The 22,816-nt window shown below is 36.6% G+C and overlaps 1 protein-coding gene across 10 annotated transcripts in view; it reads left to right on the top strand.

The window, feature by feature from the left end:
* ZC3H12C (zinc finger CCCH-type containing 12C) overlaps positions 1 to 22,816 on the top strand; it is an 86,410-nt gene that overhangs the window by 45,287 nt on the left and 18,307 nt on the right. For all 10 annotated transcript variants that reach the window (XM_074400559.1, XM_074400557.1, XM_074400552.1 and 7 more), the window contains 2 exons: positions 4,964 to 5,715; positions 22,614 to 22,753. In XM_074400559.1, coding sequence (XP_074256660.1) covers positions 5,036 to 5,715; positions 22,614 to 22,753 — 820 coding nt within the window. In that variant the 5' untranslated portion in view covers positions 4,964 to 5,035. The remainder of the gene's footprint in view (positions 1 to 4,963; positions 5,716 to 22,613; positions 22,754 to 22,816) is intronic.

Genomic DNA, 22,816 nt, shown 5'->3' on the forward strand with positions numbered 1-22,816 from the left:
GGAAAGGGGAAGGGAGGAAGAGACAAAGACTTGCTATCAGTTGGGAGGGAAAGAAAGAGCATAAAGGGTTAAAAAGAGGTTTTCATTTCTACCACATGCCCTATTGTGTGAACATATGCATAAGTCTATTGAAAGTTTTCCGAAGATGGGCAGGCCACCAGTTGCTGGTCTCCTGCAGTTCCAGTAGACATCTGTTGCCCCAGAGCATTAACCAATCTGTTCAAAGGGACATCCCTCCTTTGTTAGCTAGAGGGATGCAGACAACAGCACTCACTCAAATACAATGGTAATTAAATACACAGAGACTACAGCAGTAGGTATTTATTACATATTCATTATTTTATTTCCATTGTTCTCATAGTATTACCATTTGGCTAACAACCAGAACCCACTTTTATGGCATTGTAACTTTATGTTACAAACAAATCGGCTTAACAGGTTTATGGTCTAATATTCCTGATTAATATGAGGCTCTTTAGAATTTAAAAAAAAAAAACATTTTCTTAAATCTGATTTAGATGAAGAATTATCCAAGTTAACTAATGAGAAGTTTCAGAAAATTTGGTCACTAAATGGAGGAACTTCAGTGTTTACAATACATTTCTAGTGAATAGCCATTATATTATAAACCTGCATTCAGCTAGTACAAAGTTTCTTTTTTGTAATTAAAAGAATTAGCTACACTTCATCATCATCTACAAAATTAGCGTGAACATTTACTTATTTTTCAGCAAATAATATTAATTAATTTTTAGGTTGCTCTTTGGCAAGAAAAATTGAGTTTCCAATACAGTATCTGGAAGGAATTTCTATATTTGTAATTATAGAAATTTGTTCGCAAATCATTATATATTTGCCCAATTCCTTTTGTGTTCAAGAATATAGTGTCTTGAGGTCAATTATAATGCAGCCCTGATAATACAGTTTAAAAATTAGCTGTATTTCTTGGAGTTTTTTGATAACTATGGGAGCAAAAACTGACCTACTTTGTGAAACTTGGACTATGCTGCTTCATGAAATTAGCAAAATTACCCTTATTAGTTACTATTTCATTGATTAAATTTAAGATGGTTTATATGAGTTTGCATTTCAGTAAATGCACACTTAAAAGTCTTAATAATTCATTTGGAAATGTGGAGAAAAGTATTTTCTACCTTACATGTAATAATACATTTTGTGCTGTTAATGGTCTTTCCATCCTTTTTAAGTTTATATTAATCATTTTTAAAGCACTGAACAAAAATAAAATTATGTACCATTCTTTCTTCTAAAGTTTCTCATAGTAATTTCTTGGACGTTTTACATATTTCATTATATTAACAAATATAGCAGCCTATTAAAATATCCTGTTTTTAAATCTTTATCATTTAGGTTTCTATCGAATGATTTCAAGACATTGCCAAATTCTGGGTTGTTTTTAAGTGTTCTAATAAGTAAGGGCAATCATTTGCTAATTACAAGTGGGTAAGTAAGCATTCTGAAGATCAAAGTTTAAAAAACCAAATCTTTACCATTTGGATCAGTACAAATCAGGTTATTTCAAATCTGTAGTATGTGACATAGAATAAATACGTGGTTTATAGGCCTCGAAATTGAACTCATTTGTCCCTATTTGTACTGTTTCTATTTAGTCTCTTGTTTTGCAAGGACCAAAAATAATTTTAACTGCTTGTTTAGTACACGATGACATTAGATAACCTTCTATGAGCTAACCAATGAAATCTAGAAGATAAAGAGAGAGGCCTGTCAGTGTGAAAAAAGTTCAACCAGAATAGTTTAAGACAAAACTTATTTGCCTAATGAAATTGGATGTTAATTTTTTTTAAATAGGTCAGGCTTATGTTTATCCTTAGCAATAAAAGTAAACCTAATTATTATAAACTTTTTATTTAAAATTATGTGCGAATTACATAAATTATCAGACATTAAAAATGTGTGGTAGTCACTAAATACATTGGTATACAAATGAGGTTTGTGTGATTTAGTTATTTTAAAAAACTGAAAATCCCATTTTCCCCCTTGTGTCATGATAGCCATATAATAAAATGACATGGTATAGCAGGTTTAGGTAGTCTCCCTGACACTATTTAAAAATACTAGATCCAAGATACAGAAAGATTTAAATACTTTATTTAGAGTGATTAATTTTCAGTTTAAAAACTTTGCAGTATCTGATTTTGTGTCTTTGAAAAATGTGAAAATTAAGAAGAATAATTGCACTTATCCTTTAAGCAGAACATTTCTTTCTAGTATTTGCCACTGGTTGTATTTTTCATATATCTTGTCTGATATAGTAAAAAACAAAAACCCCAAACTGCTCAATATTAAAAAATATTTCCTAGGTCAATTCAGGGATTTGGTTAGCAAGTCATTATCTTGAAGAATTATCTCACAACAGCACTTATGTAAAACCCAAACTTTTCAGGGGAGATCAAAAATGTTGCCCATTAAATGCACTTCCTGCAGTCAGAGCAGATTGTGGGGTTTACAGAACAATGATGTCGGAGCTTCCAGATTGGTTTGGCAGCTGCATTGTTCTCGGAGGGTAAACCAGACGCACTTAAGTCCCAGTCTCTTTTATAGGCTTTTGTTCATACCAAATTATTCTTTCACTGTGCTAGCATTCATGATGGCATGTTAAAGGAGTGCAGCTTAGCAACCAGCTTCTGGTTGCCAGGCAGCCCAGCTTCCAATAAGTTTTCCTCGTTTAAGATACTTTCGGTGGGAGCACCAGGAAGACCATGGTGTGGACTTTTAACTGTATCCCTTTATTAGGATGCTGCTGTGATTTGTTACTTGCATTATGGTGTTAGTATATTACAGTAGTTAATAAATCACAGGGTATAAAAATCTGTTTTTAAAATCCCTTCAATTCTAAATAATTGGGCTGATGCATATCCACATTAATAGGAAAAAATTGAAATGGATACAGCTTCATAATGAAGCAGATGTATATAGAGCTCTCCTAAGGGATATTTCTTTTTATGAGTTGGACAATCCAGAGCTAGGGGAATTTGACGTTTCTTTAAAACTAATGAATGCTGTATTAGTAGGACAATGATATTAAAGTTGTCTACCTTCTCAGGGAATAAGCCCTGAGGAAACTCCTGTAGAAATGCGTAGGAGTTCTACACTGAAGGAATCTTAAGTGTTTTATCAAGCTAAAGATTCCATGTTCTCTTCTCTAGTATTTACCATAGTTAATAAAATTTATTTCATTACTTGACTCTCTAATTAAAGTTTACCAGGTATGCTTTCAAATTTGTGACTTCTGAGAAAATCACTTAGCATTTTCTTTTAACATTTATATAATAGGTAATTTCTAGTGTAAATATGATGTTGATGAGCTTTAGAAACATTTCCTCAGTTTTCTTTTTTAGGTCAGTTTTGTTTTATGGCAGTCTCAAATTCAACTACCACTCACTTGCTAATACTGTACCTGACCAGAACACTAGAATTGCCTTAATAAATAAATCATGAGGCCAGGCACAGTGGCTTACATCTGTAATCCCAGCACTTTGGGAGGCCAGGGCAAGCGGATCACTTGAGGTCAGGAGTTCAAGACCATCCTGGCCAACATAGTGAAACCTTGTCTCTACTAAAAATATAATAATTAGTCAAGCATGGTGGCACATGCCTGTAATCCCAGCTACTTGGGAGGCTGAAGCAGGAGAATCACTTGAATATAGGAGGCAGAGGTTAGCATGAGCTGAGATCATGCCACTGCAGTCCAGCCTGGGCAACAGAATGAGACTCCATCTCAAAAAAAAAAAAAAAAAAAAAAAAAAAAAAGGGAAATCATTGATGTGGCTATAGTTCTTAGAATTTACAATGAAGTACCAGAGAAAATAGTTTTATTTTTCTAACCCGTTCCTAGTAGAGAAATATTTCCAATAGTCTTTAAGGAAAAATCGTAAAACGGCAAAAAACAAACCAATTTTAAATAGTAAAAGTATTCCTATATGAAATAGGGGAAAAAAAAGATTACACTTTAACCAAATGCAGATTAATGGCTAGTTAATCTGATAAAATACAGGAACATTTTCTGCCATAAAATTCAAGAAACTGAGATAATATTGTGTATTGAATATGCCTAATTGTTTGCTGCTAATTTTATGCGAGACATTGTCTCTGCTTTCCATAAATGCACATAGAATAAAACAGCTTTTATTTTTTCCTAGAATGCAATAGACTGTTGTTTCCCTGGCACTTCATAAGGATAGCATAATGCTAGAAATTATATTGTGTTACCATGTTCCATAGTCAAAAAAGCATGATTACTAAGGCAAAACCCTGTTAATCGCTAAGAAGAATTTAACTCATCTTGTAATTATTTAATTTCCTTCTGGCCGTCTTAGAATATGTGCTCTTTCATTGCAGTGTCTATATTATTGTTGAAAGTTTTTCAGATTGCTTTTAAGCTTCATCCAGATTAATAATGATTTTTCGAGTATAAGTTAATGTTTCCTTTCTATGTGGCTTTCTCTTTAAAAGAATATTTATAGGTACTTATGAATTCTGTTAGAAAAAAATGTGAATAACCTGTCATGCATATTTAAAACATGCATTTTGATAATATTCTATGTGTCACACTAGAATTATAAGCCGTCCTAAAAGTAGAAAAATCTGATCCATCGAGATTGAGAAGGAGCATGATATTGTGAGAAAACATGGGTTTTAGAGTCAGATGAAACTGGGTGAAAAATCCAGTTCTACTTTTTTACTTTGTTGCCTTGGAAGAATGAAGAAATAAATCACTTCATTTATTTCTAATTCATAACTACTTCATCTGAAAAATGGCAGATGATACTCCCTTGGCAAGGGTGTTAGGAGGAGAAGATGTAGACAAAATAGAAAGTATTACTAGATATTCAGTAGTTGAGTATTTCTCTTCTGACTTCTCCATTGAGACAGAAATCAAGCCATAACTATGAAATTCTAAACATTTCACGTTTTTCTCTAGGAATACGGGGTGCTTTGCATTCAGGAATACAGAAAAAACAGCAAAGTGGAGTCAAGTACACGTAACAGCTTCATGGGCTTGAAGGATCACCTAGGGCATGACCTCAGCCACCTTTATGTGGAGAGCTCCGACCCACAGTTAAGTGCAGCTGTACCCTGGTCAGCAGTAGAAAAACCAACTATGGATACTGTTCATGCAGGGAAGGATGAAAAAGAGGTGTCTGAAGAGAATGCAAGCTCTGGTGACTCTGAAGAAAACACAAATTCTGATCATGAGTCAGTACAGTTGGGTAGCATTTCAGTAGAGCCAGGCTTATTAACTAAGACTCACAGGCAACTCTGCAGGTCTCCCTGTTTAGAGCCTCACATACTCAAGCGCAATGAAATTTTGCAAGACTTTAAACCTGATGAGTCCCAGACTACATCCAAGGAAGCAAAGAAACCACCCGATGTGGTGCGAGAATACCAAACAAAACTGGAGTTTGCACTTAAGTTAGGTTATTCTGAAGAACAGGTTCAGCTTGTGCTAAACAAACTTGGTACTGATGCTTTAATCAATGATATTTTGGGAGAACTTGTCAAACTTGGAAATAAAAGTGAGGCTGATCAAACAGTTAGTACAATTAACACTGTAACACGGGAAACTTCTTCCCTGGAATCTCAGAGGTCTGAATCTCCAATGCAAGAGATTGTAACAGATGATGGTGAAAATCTGAGACCAGTAGTTATTGATGGCAGCAATGTGGCAATGAGGTAAGTGGAAAAATCATTACTGAAAATTATTTCCAAATAATCTTTAAAAGTTATTTCTAATTTTGTAGCTATTTTTCTTCTCACAGTCATTAAAGTAACACTTTTCCGTATCCTGATACTTTAGAAGGCATTAGTTTTCCTTTCTCTTCTTTCAGGGCACTCAGCCATCTTCACTTCATTTATTCCTGTATGGATACCCACTTTTCTCAGATATGTCTCTTTTTGTCCTTATCTGGCTAAATTTCTATGGTATAAAAATTAGTGTGTGGGCCAGGCATGGTGACTTACGCCTGTAATCCCAGCACTTTGGGAGGCTGAGGTGGGCAGATCACTTGAGGTCAGGAGTTTAAGACCAGTCTGGCCAATATGATGAAACCCTGTCTCTACTAAAAATACAAAAAGTAGCTGGCCATGGTGGTGGGTGCCTGTAATCCCAGCTACTCAGGAGGCTGAGGCAGAAGAATCACTTGAACCTGGGAGGCAGAGTTTGCAGTGAGCGGAGATCACGCCACTGCACTCCAGCCTGGGTGACAGAGGGAGACTCTGTCTCAAAAAAAAAAAAAAATTAGTGTGTTTTCCTGGTTTAGTATTAATCAGTAGTTTTAAGTTAATAACTTGATATGATAATATTCAACAATTTTGGAATCTAGTCAAATGGTCTATTTCTATATGAAGTTAAATAACCCTAATTTTTCTAGAAAATAAGCCAATCAATATTTTATTGATTTGAGAACAAACCAAAGCTGTTGTTTGAATTGTTTTGTAGTTTGAATTGTTTCCATTCAATAAATGCAAATCAGAAATAATTCTTAAGGAACTGGGGGGGGAAAAAAGCAAAAAACTTTCAGTTATAATTTTTTTGGCCGGGCAGGGAGTCTCACACTTGTAATCCTAACACTTAAAGAGGTCGAGGTGGAAGCATCATTTGAGGCCAGGAGTTTGAGACCAGCCTGAGAAACACCTACCTATACCAAAAAAATATATTTAAAATTAAATGAAATTTTAAAAGAAATTTATTTTGTAATTGTGATGGCTCAATATTTAAAGCACATCTAAATTCAATCAGTTTATGGGTAATTGCTCACAGTGTTCTAGCACTGTGAAGATAAAAAGATATATGTATAAAAGCATCAGTTCTTCTTCTAGAGAGCTTAGAATTTCATATGCAGTTTCTCAGAAGGTGACCTGAGGATGCCTACCAGAGAGTCATCTGAGGGACTTGTTGAAAATGCAGATTTGGTATCAGTGCTATTCAAGGGAAATGCAATGCAAACCATGTATGTCATGTTACATTTTCTAGTACCTACATTAAAAAGTAAAAAGAAACACGTAAAATTAATGGAACTAATATATTTTGTTTAGGCTAACATATCTAAAATATCTTGCTAACAATCAATTTTAAAGTTATTGAATACCATTTTTTTTTTTTTTTTGAGATAGGGTCTCACTCACTCTGTCACCCAGGCTAGAGTGCAGCGGCGTGATCTTGGCTCACGGCAACCTCTACCCCCTCAGCTTCCCTGAGTAGCTGGGACTATAGGTACATGCCACCAGGCCTGGCTAATTTTTTTGTTTTTTAGTAGAGCTGGGGTCTCATCATGTTGGCCATGCTAGTCTCAAACTCCTGACCTCAAGTCAGCCTCCCAAAGTACTGGGATTATAGGCATGAGCCACCACTCCTGGCCTGCATTATTCTTCTGATTTTAAGTCTTTGAAGTCTGGTGTATGTCTTACAGCACATCTCAATTCAGAATAGCCATATTTCAGGTGCTCATTATCCTTATGTGGCTATTGAGTACTATATTGGACAGTGCACTTCTAGAGCCCCATGCAGACCTACCACATCAAGTTCAAAGTGTAACTCAGGCATCACTTTGTAAGTAGTATGCCCTCTAATAATGATGTATGCTGAAATTAGAGAACTACTATGTTCTGTAGGTGACAGCAAGTTCTTTCACATAGACTATGAGGAGAACCAACCTTATAATCCTCTAAATAGCTTTCTTGGGTGGAGGCAGTATTATCTTTCTTTCATTTATAAGCAAATGCAACAAAATTTGAATTACTTGCCAAGACAAAACAATTTAAACCCAAAAATGTCTGACTTAAAAGCCTATACTCTTCATCATATAAAAAAGAGAAAAATGAAATTGAAAAGGTTAAAGCCAGATTTTACTAGAGAATTTAAAGCTGGCTCTGTAATTTAAGGGTAATTGAAGGGTTATAAGTAGAGGAGTGCCAAGGGTAGAGTTGTGCCTTATAATGATCGTTTTTGCCGTGATGTATGGGAGGTAGGAGATCAGTTTGGATGCAAACAATCCTTTGAATGGAGTAGAGAGAATCTCACCAAGTGTCAGGGTTATAGAATGTGCATATGGCTTTGAGAAGGACTTCAGTAAGATTACCTCTTTATTGTTTGATCTTTCCCAAACTTGACCACAAAAATGATCTTTTTCTTGTAATAATCCAGAACGTATGAATGATTACTTTAGTGATAATATATAAGACCAAAAGCCATAAAATTGCTAAAGGAGGAATTAGTGAAGGAAGGTCATAGATCTATAGGAACACCTACAACCATGGCTGTATACCAGAATTACCAGAAGAGTTATTTAAAAATACATCTTCTAGCATTCTACTCTTGTGGAATATAGAATTAGTCTCTATCCACATCTATCTTCTAGTTTAAATTCATATTATTTCCTTAAATGAATACAGTGCTTTTTAGATTTTTCCCTGGTTTTAGGTTCGGATGACTTGTGTTTGAGAAAATGCAATCCGGGCTGGGCACATGCCTGTAATCCCAGCACTTTGGGAAGCCAAGGCAAGTGAATCACTTGAGGCCAGGAGTTCAAGACCAGTCTGGGCAACATGGCAAAATCCCATTTCTACTAAAAAAGATTAGCTGGATGTGGTAATGCATGCCTACACGGGAGGCTGAGGTGGGATGAAGGAAAGAACCCGGGAGGCAGAGGCTGTAGCAAGCTTAGATCTTGTCACTGCACTCCAGCCTGGACAACAGAGTGAGACCCCATTAAAAAAAAAAAATCTAGTGAGCCATCTAGAGTGAGAATGTGGTCAGTTGGTATAAGCCCTTTGGTACAGAAAAGTGTTTGAGCTCTTCAGTATGCCTCCATGACCTAGTCATCTGACTTAATTAAAATTAACTAAATCTCCATATCCTATTTCCGCTTCTTCCAAATGTTATATAAAATAAGAATGGTGAAAGAAAAAGCCCAGAGCTTCATGGCTACCTCCACTTCATATCATCGCACACATTCTTCTGTTGAGTGTCAGAATGGAAGCTGGCCACAGCAGTCTTGTGTTTTTGATATGAACAGACTGTTGAAACTTTCCCTCTCTTTATCATGGCAAGTCCTACCGTTTGGGCAGCGAACCCAGGTTTCTGGGTTTAGATTAAGTATCTCCCCTGACTGGTGGGTAGGCCTTATTTTTGCATGTTTGTGGGAGTATTAGGATAAATGTTTGGTTTGCTAATAATCTCAGGTTTCAAACCACTTTTGCCAGTGGGTTCCATGCTTGTATTACCTCTCTGTTAGTGATAGGCAACTACTGGTAGAATTTAAGCAAGGGAAAAAGTGGTATTGTAACATTTGCTTTTAGAAAAAAATCTATGGAGAAATGTAGAAAATGAATTTGAGCACTAAGATTGGAAACAAAGAGACCCACTTATATTTGAAAATGTATGCAAAGGTTAAATCGTGGACAACTACTGGAAAAAGATACACCAAGAACATCATTGCTTTTGAATACCAGTCAAATGGCACAGAATAGAGAAATAAACCAACCATTTGCTTGAGAGTTTATACTCAGTCCCCCAAAGAGTCATGTTGGAAAACAGCTGGTATTAGTACACATCTGATTGTTAACTGGAGTATTAAAAAAAAAAAAAACACTGTAGGTAAATCACTGATGTAATCTTCATAAAGTTTGAGCAGAAATCAGATATAGATCACAGAGTCAGAATATGAACAGAGAAAATGCATTAAGCTGTGATAACTTTCCTCTGTATCAAGAAAAAGCCACACAGAGTTTAGCAATCTCTACAATCAGGATTTAAGCTTCTGATTAATCTTTTTAAAAGTACAGAGCCTTTCCTGTATCTAGTCTGCTTTATAAAGCTGTATGAACTTGAGAACTCTTTTTATTTTTTTTTAATTTTTTTAATTTTTATTTTTATTTTTTGAGACGGAGTTTCGCTCTTGTTACCCAGGCTGGAGTGCAATGGCGCAATCTCGGCTCACCGCAACCTCTGCCTCCTGGGTTCAGGCAATTCTCCTGCCTCAGCCTCCTGAGTAGCTGGGATTACAGGCACGTGCCACCATGCCCAGCTAATTTTTTATATTTATAGTAGAGACGGGGTTTCACCATGTTGACCAGGATGGTCTCGATCTCTCGACCTCGTGATCCACCCGCCTCGGCCTCCCAAAGTGCTGGGATTACAAGATTGAGCCACCGCGCCTGGCCCGAGAACTCTTTTTAATATAAATTCAAATACTGAAGGCTTTCTTGCCTAGGCTCTGAAATTTGCCTTCAGCTGTTTGGTTGGTTTTGCTTTCCTGTTGCCTGTTTATCGTTTAAGTGCAGCACTGATTTATGGTTTATAAAATCATCCAGGACACCTAGTCCAAATGTATGGTTTAGACTACAGATGAGACTAAAAATTCCCAGAGTTCATATAAATTTGTTTTCGGCTGTCTCAATAAAACTATATCAAAATTATGGGCAGTAGACCTGCATGATCCATTAAGATAGCCACCAGCTACATGTGGCTGTTGAACTCTTGAAATGTGTCTAGCCCAAATTGAGATATGCCATAAATGTAAAATACATACCACATTTCAGAGACTTAGTACAAAAATTTGTAAACTATTTGAATAACTTTTTTTTTTTTTTTTTTTTTTTTTGAGACGGGGTTTCGCTCTTGTTACCCAGGCTGGAGTGCAATGGCACGATCTCGGCTCACCGCAACCTCCGCCCCCTGGGTTCAAGCAATTCTCCTGCCTCAGCCTCCCTAGTAGCTGGGACTACAGGCGTGCGCCACCATGCCCAGCTAATTTTTGTATCTTTAGTAGAGACGGGGTTTCACCATGTTGACCAGGATGGTCTCGATCTCTTGACCTCGTGATCCACCTGTCTCGGCCTCCCAAAGTGCTGGGATTACAGGCTTGAGCCACCGCGCCCAGCCTGAATAACTTTTATGTTGCTTATAGATTTAAAAATTTTGATATATTGAGCTAAATGAAATACATATTAAATTAACTTCAGCTGCTTTTTACTTTTTTTAATGTGCTATGCCAGATAATTTAAAACTATATATATGACTCACATTATATTTCTATTAAATAACCTCTGTTTTGTAAGCCTCAGTTTACTAGAAGTAACATTCATTAAAGGACAGCTTAAATTCCCTCTAGGTGAGTCAAGTATTACAGGTTCTTCGGTAGTGCCCCTTTTCTCTTACTGTTTTTAAAGAAAATCCTTAGAGACTGTGAAACAAATCAGAGAATCAGAGCTAGCTTTTTGTTGTGGTTTAATTATATCCCTGTAGAGCCTGACAAGGACAGATATTAAAGTTATATTCCATTGCACCAGTTTATAATTCTAAGTACATCATTCCAGATGTCATCAATATCATGTACTTTAATAGACCAATCAGCGAGAAATTTCCTATTATCTCAAGCGTGCTTTTTAAACTCTTAAAAACTCGGCAGCCTTAGTAATCCTATTACATAGAAACAAAGTTATCACAGATCTTCACCTAACTAGTGTTATACCAGTTATACAAAATGGGGAAAAAAAGTGATTAGAGTCCATGTTTTCTACTTTTGTTAATAAGACCTTTTTACATCTACTAAACAGATATGTTCTTCATTATCTTTAGACTGATAATTCACTTGGATCTCGACCAGCTAGATGTGCTTCCCATGATTAATTTTGCCTCAAATTGTAGACCTTATACAGTGAAGGAAATCTTTTTCCTTTCCTTTTTCCTTAGCCCTTTCCAATTCTCAAAGCTACCTCTCTTAACTGTACTGCTGTTGAGCTCATAACCAACTGAAGGATAATGATTACTTCATGATAGACTTCCATAATGATTACTTCCATAATAGACTTCCATAGTCATTTTGGTGTTAAAGTATTTTTATTGTCCTAAATCAATGACTGTCAGGCTTCTATTTTCCTTTAAAGCAGTACAATCCTGCAAATCTTCATGGAAGCCCAATATTTAAAATCAAGCAAAAGCAGAGTTCTGTTTGAATTGAGGAGGATGCACAGGGTTTTGTTCCCCACTTACAAATTCCCTTCTGTACTCCCAGAGGGTCCTACGACGTCATGGAATTTCTGTTTGGAACGCAGCTTGATAAGCATTGACTTAAATCATCTGTAAGAAGGGACATGGATTTAGTTTTCTGGTGGTATGTTTAATATTTATCATCCTATGAATGAGATTCAGCTTCAGAATGATTTTGGTATACTGGAAAAGAGAACAGAGACAATAAAGATGAATAGATATAAGAATAACAAAATAGGCATCCATAAATAGGTATGAGCCTTCAAGAGAAAAAACTCCAGTTGCCCATGAGATGAATTATAGATTCTCAAATACAATATGAAATTTAATTGGACTACAATAAGAGAAAGTAAAATATCCTATTTCTACATTTCTGTATTTTCATATTGAACATGATAGGCAACCATACTTCTTCCCGCTGCTTAAGGAATACAGAATAGGTGTAAGAGAATGTAACAATCATTAAACATTGAAAAATGCATCAGTGAGGAGGGTCCTTTTAGAGTCCTTTAAAATCTATTTTCATGTGTCCAAGATGGTTTATGTAAAAATCAGATCTAAAATATGAGAAAAAAATGAAATTAATTTACCAAATATTTGAAGAACACCTGGACTTTTTATTAATAATTTAATGTTCTATAAATATTTATTAATATATAATTATTCTGTGATTAAAATCTATACCTTTTCTCTGATATAATTAACTATATCTAAACTTGAAGGACTTTGATACTAAAGATTGAAATATGATTTTCTAGTTTAAAAAGACTCTTTTTAAAAAGACACCCACGTATATATATGTATGTACATACATATGTATATGTATATAGATAGGGTCTTGCTATGTTGCCCAGGCTGGTTGAATTCCTGGGCTCAAGCTGTCCTCCCACTTCACCTTCCCAAAGTGCCAGCATTACAGGCATGAGCCACCATGCCTGGCCTTAAAAGATACTTTTATATTTCCATTCTAACCACCTCATTGACAAAATCTGCTAACTTGTGTCTTTATCGGGATAGGTGGGTTAATCTAATGACCTATTAAAGTAACAGAAGTTTTACAATTATACTTTAATTTTCCAGTGGAGGCTATTCTATACAAGTGCATCTTAGAATATAACAAACTTATAGGTCAAATTTTTAATTTAAATAAAAGATGATATATAGAATGTTATAGAAAAATAGTTGCATGTCCTTTTGAGTCCCATAATTACCTTATTTTTTTTTTTGTTTCTTTTTGAAACACTATTTAGTGATCTGTGCATATCATGTATATTGCTCTGAAAGTCACAGTTTACTTTTATGAGATTAAAGCTATTAAATAAAGATGTATTTTACTGGTTTCATTTTGATTATAAAACAAGCTTTTTTCCATTTTCTAAACTTAAAGATTAAGACTGAGAGGACATGAGAAAGTAAAGAAACTAACATGTGTTGAAGCCTTTGATGTGCCAGGCACTTGGCTAGGTTATATTACCTTATTTGGTGCTCACGGCGCTATAAGGTGAGCACCGAATAAGGTAATATAGGTGAGGTTATTTTCATTTTAAAGATGAGAAATTGAGATTCAGAATAAGAATCCCGAGGTCACGCAGAAAAGTGGTAAAAAGAAGATTTAAACTGTCAAATTCCAGAGGCTGTGTTGTTTTCACTATCTTCAAAAGCTATCTCTATTTGGAGTACTGAAATGTGACATTCTAGGTACAATTTGTATCATTAGATTTTAGATGATTTATGAAAAAGACTTTTTAAGAATAGGTTTTCTATGATCATGTAAATAATATATGTATTATATAAGTTTTAGAAATAAAGATCACCTATAATTTCCAAGGTTTTTAACAAGCATTATATAATATGCAAATGGTAGTAAAATCAAATTTGAAGAAATAAAAAGATAACTGAAAAGAGGTTCCTTTGTTCTTTTCTTCACTGCCATATAAAGTATTAAAAAGAGGCAGTCTCTTTTTATAGATGCCTTCATTCTCTTTTTAGGTTTTTCCATGTTTTTCAATTACTCGCCCTGTCTATCATTGGAAGATAACTGCTATAATTCTAAAATAACCCTTCCTGTTCTGTGGCTAACCTAGTTAATGGTATCTGTATATATACCTAAAGAGAACGTTAATATGTAACATTATGGTTTTTTAGATATGGCAGATCTAAAAGTGGTCGGTCCATCATCTCCCCTTCTAGATCCCAGACTGAGGCACGTTGTATTAAAATATGTGGTCCCGGCCGGGCGCGGTGGCTCAAGCCTGTAATCCCAGCACTTTGGGAGGCCGAGGCGGGTGGATCACGAGGTCAAGAGATCGAGACCATCGTGGTCAACATGGTGAAACCCCGTCTCTACTAAAAATACTAAAAATTAGCTGGGCATGGTGGCGGGTGCCTGTAATCCCAGCTACTCAGGAGGCTGAGGCAGGAGAATTGCCTGAACCCAGGAGGCGGAGGTTGCGGTGAGCCGAGATCACGCCATTGCACTCTAGCCTGGGCAACAAGAGCAAAACTCCGTCTCAATTAAAAAAAAAAAAAAAAAAAACTGTGGTCCCTTGCATTTTTCTCTGCATTACAAAACCCACCTCTACTGTCTATTAACCATCATAGGTGGCTAATGTAGTGCCATTAATAAACAAGCATAGTTTAATTATCCAATGGCAATTATATATGGTGTTACAGGATACGAGATATTATTATGACTTCTTTATGCCCCTCTGTTGAAGACAGAAAAGTAGAATTTATGTGCTTTTCCAAGGTATTAGCCAATATGAGTAAAGATAATCTTGCTAGAGCTGTGAGACAAAGTGAATTTAGAGAAAAATGAAAAATTATAATACTGAAAGTCTTCTGAAGAATATGTTTGTTAAAAGATAATTTGTGTTCATTTAGCTCCCCTAATTTCCAGTTGTCCAGTTCATAAGGAGTTGCATTTGCCTGAAACTGAATAGGCGTTTTTGGATAGAAGTAATGAGGTTTCAGTTAACCCAATCTAAAGTGTAGTAATCCTTTTCACAGCTTGGTCTGCAGATTGATTTCATCTTATTATTCAGTATGAGCTCTACAACAAATTACAGAAATTTTGGGGGGACATTGCAGTGACTCTGGTAAATCAGCATCTCATCTCCTATATGGTATTTTAGTTGCTACTGATGTTAGAACACCTCTGTTCTTCAAAATGTGCCCCATAGCATGGAAGATCCCCAGCACATAGGTACTCTTGTTATAAACAAGCACATATTCACCAGCTCAAGTGCCCTGTCTCCCAGAATCTTCGAGATATCCAGAGTACAGAATATGATGCCCGTCAGATTACACAGCAGGTCCCTTCACAACAAATCAACAGCAGTAAGAAACAAGAGAGAGGCATGTTCCTCCCAACAGAGGACCTATTGGCTCAGAAATCTCGGAAGAAAAAGAAAAGGTAGAGATCGTTGAGAGAAATCCATAACTTGTTTTAATGATCAGGGTAAGACAAGAAAGATGAGTAGAAACTGCAGAATTCATGGCTCTAGTCTCCCTCCACAAGACAGAACAAGAAAAGCTTAAGGCAGGAAAAACAAGCAAACAGATGAGATTCTCCCATTCCCAGCACTGAGGTTCTTCCATTATGTCAATTTTGCTCCTAGTTTGTGCCACTTGCCGGTTATTTCCTGTCTGATTTCCCAGGGGGAGAAATTCCTGGAGGGGATGGTAAGGCTTCATGGCTGGGTTGTATCTCTTGCATCCTCCTCAGTCTCTTCCAGCAACCCTTTTTCCAATATCCTGGCTTCTTTTTGTTTGTTTGTTTGTTTTCAGGCTGGAGTGCAGTGGTGCAGTCTCAGCTCATTGCAACCTCTGCCTCCTGGGTTCAAGCAATTCTCCTGCCTCATCCTCCTGAGTACCTGGGACTACAGGTTCATGCCACCAAGCCTGGCTAATTTTTTGTGTTTTTAGTAGAGAAGGCATTTCACCGTACTAGCCAGGATGGTCTCGATCTCCTGACCTCGTGATCCTCCTGCCTCAGCCTCACAAAGTGCTGGGATTATGGGCACGAGCCTCCATGCACGGCCTCCTGGCTACTTTTACTGGTGACCTATTGACTTTCTATTAGAGGATCTTGTCTTATTTGTTGGTAGTCCCAGAAAGGGGTTTGCTCCTCTTGTGAACAGTTCTAACTGGGAAGGTAGCACTGCAGTCTTAAGTTTCTTTGTTTTTATCTCTCTACTTTTTTTTTTTTTCCAAAACTGGATTGCTATTGCCAATACCTGAGGAACTTGTCTGTCCTTACCATCACATACCTTTTCTTTTACCTATGTGTGAATTCCCAGTAACAAGGCTGCCATAAAAGTAGAGAAGAATAAGGGTCTATTCTGATCTGCCCTTAAATCCATCCTTGTTAATTTAGAAAATGCCTCAGTGAACCACTGATAAAAATCAAAGGGGACTCACCCAATAGCAGCATCGCAGCTTTTCCCAGGTCACCTCACTGTGGGTTTCTAAGCATGAGAAGAGGCAGCTTCCTCTTGTTTGAGGACACAGTCAGCTTCCTGAGGCCAGGGCACTCCCTTACAAGACAGGTTATCATTTGCCTCGATCATGCCTGTTCCATTAGTCAAGCAAAGTCAGCCATAGCAACTCTATGGAACAGCCAGGGTGCCTCCTCACACTCAGGGCTATAGACCAGAAATGTGCCATAGAGCTCCTGGGCAAAAGTTTCCAGATCTTTTCAGAGCCCTGGGAAATAACTCCTTTTAAGATGAGTACCATCAGCTAGGGAAAAGGTCATATGCACTCTAACATATCTGATGTACTTGGCAGTCCCGGATCACTAAAAAGGCATTTGGGCCACTGGAGCTGCAAAAGGGCAGGGCTGATTTTCTTCACATTGAGATTAAAAAATAAGTTGGTTCAATGAGAACACATGGCCACAGGGAGGGGAACATCACACACCAGGGCCTGTCGGGGGGTGGGGGGAAGAGGAGGAAGAGCATTAGGACGAATACCTAATGCACACAGGCCTTAAAACCTAGGTGACGGGTTGGTAAGTGCAGCAGACCACCATGACGCATGTATACCTATGTAATAAACCTGCACGTTCAGTCCATGTATCCCAGAACTTTAAGTAAATTTTTAAAAAAAGAAAAGAAAAAATAAGTTGGTTTGTACAGCGCTGCAGTGTCAGTCTCATTTTGCTGTTTGGTATCCTGACTGGTTTTGCCTCCCCCCATCCAAGTTACCAAGGCAACCACTTGCCAACCTAATACCGTACTTGTAGGACAGTCTCTTATCCAGGTTCTCAGAATCCTTATTCCGTCTTCATCATTTCTGCCCCTCTAGCTATGTTTTGCATGTTCAGTTTAGGGAAGTTTCGAAGATGGAATCCATATTAGAATATTCTAATAAGGCTGGCGATTTTTCCCCTTCCAAGGAGAAGTTATCTCCAGATGCTGTGGCCATTGGGAATCATCCATCCATCCAGCAGGTCTTTACCCACTCTTCTAGGTCCTAGACACAGGCAAAGAAAGGTAACAAGAAGTGGAAAAAGCAGAAAGAGCAATAGCAGAGAGGGATCGAGAACCTGGAGAAAGAGAAAGGAGTTTCAGTTAATCTCTTCCTCCAGTTTTGTTGTTTGTTTGTTTGTTTGTTTTGGAGACAGAGTCTTGCTCTGTCGCCAGGCTGGAGTGCAGTGGCACGATCTTGGTTCACTGCAACCTCCGTCTCTTGGGTTCAAGCAATTCCCCTGCCTCAGCCTCCTGAGTAGCTGGGACTACAGGCACGCACCACCACACCCAGCTAATTTTTTGTTTTAGTAGAGACAGGGTTTCAACATGACCAGGGTGGTCTCAATCTCCTGACCTCGTGATTCGCCCACCTCAGCCTCCCAAAGTGATGGGATTACAGGCGTAAGCCACCGCACCCGGCCCTTCCTTCGGTTTCTTAATTCATTCTTTGTGGCTGCCCACTTCGCTCCTTCTTTCATTTCCTGAGATCCAGAGATACCAATAATCCTTTTGAGTGGGGTTTTTCTAAGAATGCCTGTAAATACATCAATTTGTTTACTTCAAATGAGCCTTCTTTTGACCACTGCAAAGCAGGATTTTTATAAGTATACTTACGCCAAATATGAGAGAAAAAATAAGCCTTTTATTTTTAAGAAAGAGACCTACTGACAACATTCTAGGCATCTCATATTTTTCTACTGTTAAAGCCAGTGATGAATCAAATGGGACCTTTAATGAGTTATGCATTTTGCCCAATTGTAACTCACAATTTGCAGGAAGGCTTTGGAATTTTCCCTGCGAACCGAATCCCACTCAGCCAAAGTAGTCAGAGGGAGACTTTTTAGCAAATATTGAGCCTTCTTACCTAATCATCTATGACCACAAATCCTCCAACAAATTCACCCAGCAAAAGGACTCACTTGAAGTGTAACAGTCATCCTTATTGCCAAATTGTTGGGGTAAAAAAGTAATCAAGGCCCAAAGGAATATGATAATTCATAAAATACAGAATTAACTGATTTTGTTAATGAGCAGAAAACCCTGCATCCATGCAGCTAGCCCGTAAGTAGCTATAAAGCTATGGTGAATGTTCTCTGTGTATATGGAATTAAAGCTACGGTCCTTTTTTTAGTAAACAGTCAACAGATAGTTCATTTGCATCAGTAACTACATAGCACTTACTCTGACATCCTGTTTTTCATAATGCTTTCTCTGGCTCACTCTGATTTTGTAATTCTTTATCAGTACCTCCTCCAGTTATTGTATCTAGCACATAGGATGAGTCACACCCTTCAAGGTTAGATTAAGTTCAGTCTCCCAAAACCTCTCCTAGTGTGACAACTCTCATCTTCAGGTTTGAGCCACCAGGTAACTGTCTGCTCAGGCTTAAATTATTATACTATGAATGATTCTGGATCTTGCTGCCTGACACGGACTTCCAAGACAACACCAACCATTCTAGGGATTTCATGGTTGGCATTCATTTTGGAGGCTGATCAGGGGTATATTGGCTAGGAAAGTCCTGGTAACTTAGGGATCCACCCTGCTCATCCCCACTTACCTGCCTTTCCCGCCTCATGTGAAAGATAAGAACTGCAGCTTGCCCCCAAGTGCCATCTAAAGCTGGAAGGAGGATGAAAGGCAATTGCCAATTATATTGAATCTAATTTCAAGTTCCTGTGGGGTTTTACTGTACCTGGATGCAGAGCTACTGTGTTTTAGAGAAAGCATGCCTTCAACTTCATAGAAGTATTGCCAAATTGCTCTCCCAAATAGTTATGCCAATTTGCACTCCCACCTGTGATGTATGAGTTCCTACTTTCACACATTCTTGGCAACATCTGGTGTTTGCAGACTTTATTTTTACCAATCTGATGGGTGTGAAATAGTGTCTCATTTTGGCTTTAATTTGCATTTCTTTACTATTGAACATCTTTTCCTATGTTCATTGGTCATTTGGGTTTCCTCTTCTGTGAAATGATTGTTCATATATTTTGCATTAAGAAACAACTGGTTACCTCTTTTAATATGTAAGTGCTTTATATTCTGAGTCCTAACCTTTTGATGGGTTTTGTATGTTGCAAATCTCTTCTCCAAAGCTATGACCTGTTTTTTAATTATGGAGTCTTTTGTGTAAAGAACTTCTATGTGCTCTAATATAACTATTTTCCTTAATAGCATGTGTTTCTATGTCTTGTTTAAGAAGTATTTTCTTATCCTGGTGTGAATGTCTCTGGTAATTTCTTCTAAAATATAATTTTTATATTAAAATATTTGATCTATCAGCAATTCATTTTTTGTATATGATGTGAGATTAAAATGCAGTTTCATTTTTTCCGTAGGAATAACCAGTTGCCCTGGTACCATTTGCTAAGTAGCTCATCTTCTCCTCATTGATGTGTAATGCACCTTCTTGTTGGCCTTTTATTTTTCCATATTAATTTTAAGATTAGGTTCTCAAGTTTTGAGAAAAAAACCCTTTGGAGAATTTCATTGGAATTGCAACATACAGATAAATTTGAAAATATTTGCCGTCTTTCTTAATTCTTACTGCCCATAAAAATAGTATGTTGTTCTTTTATTTAGGTCTTCCCTTATGCCCTTTAATATAGGTTTTCAATTTTCATTTTATATATAAAGCTCTTGCATGCCTTTTTTTTTTTTTTAAGATTTGCATGGCTTTTATTACATTACAAATGAGATCTTTTTAAATTAAAATTGTAAATTGGTTTTGCTGCTATAGCAACACTAATTTTTTAACAAGGACATTATATCTGCAATATAGTAACATATTGTGGCAAATTCATATATTGTATGTAAGTTTCCATATGGTTTTTTAAACATTTTTTTTCTCCTTAGTTTTGTGCAGAATTTGTGTCTGTCCATTAGATCAAGCTTGTAATTGATTATTTCAATTATCTGTTTACTTATTAAATGTTTTCTGCTTCTTTGGTCAATTAGTAGGATTGTGGATTTTTTCATTTCTTCTAGTAATACTGTGATCTTTTGCGTTACCAATATGGAGACTGAGTTTAGAATGACTATAGCATCCTATTAATTGTTCCCTTTTTACTGTTACATAGTAACTTTTCTGCTTCTAATAATGGTTTTTACCTTAAAATATATTCTTTTTCTGTTATTCATAGAGCTATGCCAGTTTTCTTTTGGTTCATGGTATGCCTCGCTGCAAATAACAGAAAACTTGACTACAGTTTCTTAAACACATGGAAGATTATGTTTTTCTCAACAAGATGGAGATATTTACCATTAACGATGAGCCGCTTTTCATCTTCATTCTTGTTTTTTCCCTGTGAGTCTTTGTGGGCAGTGAGGATAAAGAAAACAATCTTTATTATCAGAATTGCATAGTACAGTATCCTGTTTTAACATCCACAGAATCTATCCCGGAATTGTAAATGATTTGCTGTTTGCACACATCTTATGAAAGTAAATTATTTAATTAATTAGCTAGAATGTTTCTAGAGTGAGTAGATGTGACACTTATCCTTACCAAATGAAATTACCAGGAAGAAATGTTTATCAGCCCTGTCATTAGGGCCAGAAGCAATTAAATGCTCAACTGTAGGTAAACCAAGTATCATTAGTTTACTAGCAAAGCTTAATACCGTAGATTTCAGACAAGATCTGGTTCATTTAGGGTGGTGTGGCCATAGACACAATGCAACAGATTTCAAAGCATTAATGCAAACTGAAAATATAGTAAGGTTTTAGTTGTCTAACGTTTTCCATCTAGGAATACTTGGTACATGTGTTCTCTCTAGAGATACCATTTTCTACAGTTTTTCAGAAGACTGATTTAAATATCAGTATTTTCCATGAAACCTAACATCAATTTGTACCTTTTGCTGGGGCGTTCACCAGGCTATCAGGTAACCCTTATTACCTAGAAAATGACCTCAAAAATCTCCCTTTCCTTATCCCATTCTCTGAAAGTTCCAGTGCATCTGATTTCCTGTCTAATCATGCCCTGGACCATTAGGACAGAACTGTGGAACAATGTATTGTCTCTGTTTGTATTTGGATCCTTCTTCATCCGCAAAGCAAGTTATTCTACTTCTTTTTTGTACTAAAAATGATTAGCCATATATTAGTTGGTTCTAGTGTTTCCCAGGAACCCCAGAACACAATATGCCTAATATTTAGTTTATGCTAAAAGTTAATAAAGCATTTACCTACATTATTTCATTCAGCCCTCTTTAGTCCTAAGAAGAAAAAAAGTCTCCATTGTAGATAACAATTGGAGCCTTCACATTATGAAAGAACATAATTGCATTCAAAGCAGGAGCGTTTTTCTTCAAAAACATTGGAATAAGTATTATTTTTTAATTATTAGGTTAAAGTGTACAAGCAGGACCTGGTGCTAGATAAATACTTACTGAATGACTACACTTAGTTGTGCATTTTCTTTTCGGCACTAAGGCTGCCAATCCAATTTTGAATGCCCTTTTGTCATTATTAATCCTTGTCCAACACAATATAGTCGAACAGAAACTAGGTGTCTTTTCACTACGGTATACACAAAGTGTTTCTTCTATGAGATTAAGCATTGTGAACATGTTTTTCCTTTCAGTGAGTGTGTAGTATGTTGTTTTACATTGGCCACCTAATAAAGTTTGTACGTGATTCAGTCATTGAGTATTGAAATATACACTAAGAACTCTTGAGAAAGAAAAGTTTTTAGAAACTCATAAGTATTCAGTTCTTCTGTTTTTATAGATTTTTTTTTCTGTATGAGTTCTTGACATTTGACTGAAATTCTTGATGTGGTTGAAGGGAACCCTTTCTGTTTTCTTTATTCTAATCAAAAACAGCTTGTGTCTTTCTGACTAGTTAACCTTTACAACTTTACTTTCGAAAACTCATTTTCTTTCTTCTCTGGAAAATAATTATTCCAATTTTTTTTTTTCTCACAGATCTTGATTTTCAACTAGTTATCTTGATGTGTCTCTGGGCTATAAACTCCCATTTTAAACCTGGCATTTCTTATTACTGTTGTAATTATGTAATCATTTCTGTTTACAAACTTGACTTAATTTACTTGAATTTAAATTTCGTTGTGTTTTAAGTGTTCTATAATAATCTTTCAGCCATGGAAACAAAGAAGTGTTTTCCTGCAGAGGAATAAAATTGGCAGTGGATTGGTTTTTGGAAAGAGGCCACAAAGATATTACAGTTTTTGTTCCTGCTTGGAGGAAAGAGCAATCCCGACCTGATGCTCTCATTACAGGTAGGCATATTCCAGACAGTTGCTTGTTCCTAGCTTTCCTATAATTCCCGTGCAGGTGTCTGG

This window comes from Saimiri boliviensis, chromosome 6 (genome assembly GCF_048565385.1).
Source record: "Saimiri boliviensis isolate mSaiBol1 chromosome 6, mSaiBol1.pri, whole genome shotgun sequence".
NCBI classification, from domain to species: Eukaryota; Metazoa; Chordata; class Mammalia; order Primates; family Cebidae; genus Saimiri; species Saimiri boliviensis.